Source organism: Polypterus senegalus, chromosome 16, assembly GCF_016835505.1.
Source record: "Polypterus senegalus isolate Bchr_013 chromosome 16, ASM1683550v1, whole genome shotgun sequence".
Taxonomy (NCBI): domain Eukaryota; kingdom Metazoa; phylum Chordata; class Cladistia; order Polypteriformes; family Polypteridae; genus Polypterus; species Polypterus senegalus.
Window position 1 is genome coordinate 97,620,139 of NC_053169.1, and position 6,923 is coordinate 97,627,061.

Genomic DNA, 6,923 nt, shown 5'->3' on the forward strand with positions numbered 1-6,923 from the left:
AAATGAGCCTGATGGACTGAATGGTCTCGTCTCTTGTTCTATCACATTTCTGAGGTGCCACACGTGTGACCCGTTTTTTTTTTTTTGGTCTGTCGTTCATGAGATGATAAACTGACGTGTCCTTTTTGTGTTTCCCTTCACTTGAATGCTTTTAGGCGTTAAGCTCGGAGTTGTCCCAGGCCAGAGATGAAACAAAGAAGACCCACAATGACCTGATCCATACGGAGAACGTGCGGGCGGGCCGCGACAAGTACAAGACGCTGAGGCAAATTCGACAAGGCAACACCAAGCAGAGGATCGACGAGTTTGAAGCTCTGTAAATTCACTTTTGCAATGCCGAGTGGTGTGGCTGTGCCCCATTAAAGCAGATCTCCAAATTTTTGTTTTCCCTTTTTTCCCCCAAACCCCGCAAGTGGTCACAGTTGGACCCCCTAGAATTCTCCTATCCACCATGGGATACACTAGCAAACAGTATGCACTTGTTGAGAGCAAATTCTAATTAATGATAAGGCACAGTAGTCTATTCAAACTCTGATAATTCAGTGCCAAATCTGTCAGGATTTTGTACGTAATAATAATTTGGCCAGTGGTATTGTGGACTTTGGTCTTCTAGCTTACACTACAAGCTTTTCATTTGCACAAAGCGAAAGGCTGAGCAGAAGATGTGTACGTATTGTGGGAATCGGGACTGAGCCACCACTTAGCTAAAGTACCTTTTGATTACATTGCAGATGGAGGCCAAACTCCGTGCGATGGATGCGGTCAGGTTAACCATTTGTTTAAAAAAAAAAAAAAAACCAACCTAACTACGCAATCAGATCTTTCAATGTCTGTCTGCTTGGAAGACGCAAAAAAAAGACGAGGGAGCAGATAATACTTTCAGCTATTTGAAATATGGAACAAAGCGAGTGAGCTTTGCCACCAGAATACTCTTCCTGTAAAGGTGTGACATTCTCTTATAATAAGTAATCCGACCTAGCCTAGTATTTATAGAGGATGGGGGCTGTTCCTGAAAATTGAAGGGTGCGTAAACTTGCTTTGTATATTTTTGCAATAGGCAGCAGCATAATAATAATTAAAAAGAAATGTATAAGCTCCTGTGACTCTTAACCAAAAAAAAATCTATTATTGTATTAAGCGCAGACTTTTTTTTTTTTTTTAATATTACATAGTTGTAACCGATTTAATTTGTATTCAGCCTGCATGCAGTTCTTTGTATAAAGATAAATATTAGTCCATTTCTAGTGAAGAAATATAACGTACTTTTGGCATTTATGGTATTAACATTTTGAAAGCAGAGACTCCAAAATTGAAGGGTTTTGTGTTATCTCTATTCCTATATTACTTGTTTTATACACCTCTTTGAAAAGCCCTTGAAGAAAATGATCATACGAAATGCACTATTTGTCATGTATATTATCTTTCCAAAATGTTAAGTCGCATTATTATTATTATTATTATTTTTTAATGGAACGCTCTATTTTCTTCCATTTGAATTGAACACCTCTCCCACTTTTTTTTTTTTACTATAATCCGTCTGCTCCCGCCCTGAGCAGAAATCAAGTAGTATTTCTCGCAACTCTTTTTTCCTGAGTGTATTGGCACACTTGGCCTTGTTCAGAATATAAATATTATATATAAATATATATACATAGTAGTTTAACTAGCCATTTATGAACAGAATGTATTCATTTATAACTTACTGGTTTGTATTTGCAAATCATGAATGGTGTTCTTAAAAACATTTCTCACAATAAAGATCTGCAAATAAGTGCATTCCATCTTGTATTTTTGTCATGGTGTGCAGAGAAGAGGGTAGAACTTGGGGGTTTGGTGTGAAGCGTCTCTGGCGTCCATGGTGAGCAGCTTTTTCGTGTGGAAAGAGTGAAGCTCAGACTTAAAGAGTGAGGGTGTGTGGAAAAGCAACGAGTCGCCGCGGACATCTTAACCTCTTGGGCGATAAGTGAATTCTGTGTAAATCTGGTTAAGACTCAGTCAGATTTGGGGAGATGTATAATTAGAAAGAAAACCTGAAGCCGCTGCGCCCCTCCAGGCCCAGAATTCGATACCCCTGCTCTAACAGTCTTCATTAGTGACCAGAAGATTAATTTTTGCTGCTAATTAACGTCATTTGCCTTAATTTAAATTTAACTCGACTCCGGCCCCTTTGTTGTTTGGTTTTCCCAAAAAAGCAACCAAATCCTAATGTGACAAAAAACGAACCACCACATGACCAGCTCACCTGTGCCATTCACACAATCAGTTTTTCTCTATCTATCTCTATATATCTATATCTCCATAGATAATTGATATCTATCTCTAATATATGTACACTCACCTAAAGGATTATTAGGAACACCTGTTCAATTTCTCATGAATGCAATTATCTAATCAACCAATCACATGGCAGTTGCTTCAATGCATTTAGGGGTGTGGTCCTGGTCAAGACAATCTCCTGAACTCCAAACTGAATGTCAGAATGGCAAAGAAAGGTGATTTAAGCAATTGTGAGCGTGGCATGGTTGTTGGTGCCAGACGGGCCGGTCTGAGTATTTCACAATCTGCTCAGCTACTGGGATTTTCACGCACAACCATTTCTAGGGTTTACAAAGAATGGTGTGAAAAGGGAAAAACATCCAGTATGCGGCAGTCCTGTGGGCGAAAATGCCTTGTTGATGCTAGAGGTCAGAGGAGAATGAATGGGCCGACTGATTCAAGCTGATAGAAGAGCAACTTTGACTGAAATAACCACTTGTTACAACCGAGGTATGCAGCAAAGCATTTGTGAAGCCACAACACGCACCACCTTGAGGCAGATGGGCTACAACAGCAGAAGACCCCACTGGGTACCACTCATCTCCACTACAAATAGGAAAAAGAGGCTACAATTTGCACGAGCTCACCAAAATTGGACAGTTGGAGACTGGAAAAATGTTGCCTGGTCTGATGAGTCTCGATTTCTGTTGAGACATTCAAATGGTGGAGTCAGAATTTGGCGTAAACAGAATGAGAACATGGATCCATCATGCCTTGTTACCACTGTGCAGGCTGGTGGTGGTGGTGTAATGGTGTGGGGGATGTTTTCTTGGCACACTTTAGGCCCCTTTGTGCCAATTGGGCATCGTTTAAATGCCACGGGCTACCTGAGCATTGTTTCTGACCATGTCCATCCCTTCATGACCACCATGTGCCCATCCTCTGATGGCTACTTCCAGCAGGATAATGCACCATGTCACAAAGCTCGAATCATTTCAAATTGGTTTCTTGAACATGACAATGAGTTCACTGTACTAAAATGGCCCCACAGTCACCAGATCTCAACCCAATAGAGCATCTTTGGGATGTGGTGGAACGGGAGCTTCGTGCCCTGGATGTGCATCCCACAAATCTCCATCAACTGCAAGATGCTATCCTATCAATATGGGCCAACATTTCTAAAGAATGCTTTCAGCACCTTGTTGAATCAATGCCACGTACGGTGGTGTGAAAAACTATTTGCCCCCTTCCTGATTTCTTATTCTTTTGCATGTTTGTCACACAAAATGTTTCTGATCATCAAACACATTTAACCATTAGTCAAATATAACACAAGTAAACACAAAATGCAGTTTTTAAATGATGGTTTTATTATTTAGGAGAAAAAATCCAAACCTACATGGCCCTGTGTAAAAAGTAATTGCCCCTTGTTAAAAATCACCTAACTGTGGTGTATCACACCTGAGTTCAATTTCCGTAGCCACCCCAGGCCTGATTACTGCCACACCTGTTTCAATCAAGAAATCACTTAAATAGGAGCTGCCTGACACAGAGAAGTAGACCAAAAGCACCTCAAAAGCTAGACATCATGCCAAGATCCAAAGAAATTCAGGAACAAATGAGAACAGAAGTAATTGAGATCTATCAGTCTGGTAAAGGTTATAAAGCCATTTCTAAAGCTTTGGGACTCCAGCGAACCACAGTGAGAGCCATTATCCACAAATGGCAAAAACATGGAACAGTGGTGAACCTTCCCAGGAGTGGCCGGCCGACCAAAATTACCCCAAGAGCGCAGAGACGACTCATCCGAGAGGTCACAAAGACCCCAGGACAACGTCTAAAGAACTGCAGGCCTTACTTGCCTCAATTAAGGTCAGTGTTCACGACTCCACCATAAGAAAGAGACTGGGCAAAACGGCCTGCATGGCAGATTTCCAAGACGCAAACCACTGTTAAGCAAAAGAACATTAGGGCTCGTCTCAATTTTGCTAAGAAACATCTCAATGATTGCCAAGACTTTTGGGAAAATACCTTGTGGACTGATGAGACAAAAGTTGAACTTTTTGGAAGGCAAATGTCCCGTTACATCTGGCGTAAAAGGAACACAGCATTTCAGAAAAAGAACATCATACCAACAGTAAAATATGGTGGTGGTAGTGTGATGGTCTGGGGTTGTTTTGCTGCTTCAGGACCTGGAAGGCTTGCTGTGATAGATGGAACCATGAATTCTACTGTCTACCAACAAATCCTGAAGGAGAATGTCCGGCCATCTGTTCGTCAACTCAAGCTGAAGTGATCTTGGGTGCTGCAACAGGACAATGACCCAAAACACACCAGCAAATCCACCTCTGAATGGCTGAAGAAAACCAAAATGAAGACTTTGGAGTGGCCTAGTCAAAGTCCTGACCTGAATCCAATTGAGATGCTATGGCATGACCTTAAAAAGGCGGTTCATGCTAGAAAACCCTCAAATAAAGCTGAATTACAACAATTCTGCAAAGATGAGTGGGCCAAAATTCCTCCAGAGCGCTGTAAAAGACTCACTGCAAGTTATCGCAAACGCTTGATTGCAGTTATTGCTGCTAAGGGTGGCCCAACCAGTTATTAGGTTCAGGGGGCAATTACTTTTCACACAGGGCCATGTAGGTTTGGATTTTTTTCTCCTAAATAATAAAAGCCATCATTTAAAAACTGCCTTTTGTGTTTACTTGTGTTATATTTGACTAATGGTTAAATGTGTTTGATGATCAGAAACATTTTGTGTGACAAACCTGCAAAAGAATAAGAAATCGGGAAGGGGGGCAAATAATTTTTCACACCACTGTAGAATTAAGGCAGTTCTGAAGGCGAAAGGGGGTCAAACACCGTATTAGTATGGTGTTCCTAATAATCCTTTAGGTGAGTGTAGATCAATATCTATCTCTGCTGCTCGCGTATGGGAATGCGGATGTACAATTTAAACAGATTTTTATTTTCATGGGAATTGTTACATATGCATCAATGCAACTTTTAACTGCCCGTGATTGAATTTCATTTCTTTCTCTTTATGAAATGATTTTTTAGAATGTTTGGCTCTGAGATTTGTTAATTGTCTTTACAAAAGCTATTCTAATGGGAAACCTTAACGTTTTACTACGATTGGCATATCAAGATCTCCTTTGGTGTCTAATGTTATCCCCTGAAGATGTACTCCATTACCTTTCTTAGATGCATCCTTCTTTCTACAGTAATTTGTGTGGAGGAAGACCGGACGGTGTTAACGGTTGTAAATATTCTATGGGATATTGTAAGTTGTTTTCATCTTCCGCATGATCACCACCGACTGTTTCAGCACAGTCTATTGATACGCATTTAACCAATTTGCCGTTTAACCGATCGACTTTTTTTGCGTAAATTCATTTGACTTCCTCGTTTCTCGATGCTAGGATTGCACGTGTACTCATTTTTTTCTGTTAACACTTTGTGATGAAATTCTTCAATAAGATTTGGACATAAGTCTTTAATTGGGAGCTTAACGTGAGGAAAACGTTAAAATATAATAAGAGTTCAGAGTGCAGGAAGTGTGTATGACAAAAGCATTCACACAAATGAGAGGCGAGGTCTTGTTTGAAAATGTTTGAGAGGAGGGTGTGACGTGAAAAAAATGTCAAAGCAAAAGTCTCATTTTGCGGACTTGAAAAAAAAATCTCTCTCCCAAAAGTCAAAATATAAAATCCAACGTCTGTCTGTCTGTCTGTCCGCTTTTCATGAGAGAACTACTTAACGGATTTAGATCAGGTTTTTTTCTATAATTTGCTTGAACATTCCGGTTGATTTTGCGACTTCTCTCAATGCACTAAGTCTCGTAGTTCTCTTGCGGTACCGATTTATTTGTGTAAATCCGAGAGAGACGGAGGGGGCGGAGCCAGGCCAACCTCGGGGCATATTTTGCACCTGCTTAGCTAGCGAATGAAAGAACTGATTCATGGATTTAGATCGAGCATTTTTTCGAGAATTTGCTTGAAAATTCTGAGATGCAGGCTGCGGGCCACTGGAGTGGGGAGTCGCACTACCTCTGTGTTTTGGAGTGTAGCTTGTCTCTGCTTAGCTATCGATACCTTTTTTTTTTTGTTTGTTATTTAAAGTTTGTCCTGTTTTACTACTACATGGGTGGAGCCACAGGGAACGTCTAGTCTGAAAATAAAGAAAGGTGAAGGTCTCAGTAAGGTTAATCTCTCAGGTCACCAAAACATTGTGAAGGTGTTTTTTAAAAAAAAAAAAAAACGAAAAATCAACAGTTTTGGAAATGTCTGCCGTGACAGAATGAGGGCAGCAACAAGCCATGGAATTAATGGCTTCCCCCAAGCAAGAATTGGCTTCCCATTAAGAAAGTGATTGGAGTTTGATGTCCCAATTCAGCTGCTCATCTGTTGGCTCGTTTCACATCTCGTTTCTGTTTGGCTGCCATTTAATGAAGAAACAAATCGATTCAGAGCACTGAATCCTTAAAAACAGGGCTACTAAAATGAAGGGAAAAAGAATTTAATTAGTAGTGAAAACTGGTCACTGATTAGGGAAAGGGTTAAAATGAAAACCTGCAGCCACTGCGGCCCACCAGGACCAGAGTTTGACACCTCTGAATTAGAGCATTAGAAGAGTGGTGACGAGACCCGAACATTCAGCCCAGC

General features: G+C 40.7%; 1 protein-coding gene across 2 annotated transcripts in view; it reads left to right on the plus strand.

The window, feature by feature from the left end:
• The window catches only part of ezrb (ezrin b), an 89,745-nt gene extending 88,212 nt beyond the window's left edge, over window positions 1-1,533 (plus strand). For both annotated transcript variants that reach the window (XM_039738911.1, XM_039738910.1), the window contains exon 14: window positions 156-1,533. In XM_039738911.1, the coding sequence (XP_039594845.1) occupies window positions 156-320 (165 nt within the window). In that variant the 3' untranslated portion in view covers window positions 321-1,533. The remainder of the gene's footprint in view (window positions 1-155) is intronic.
• Window positions 1,534-6,923: the final 5,390 nt, after the last annotated feature.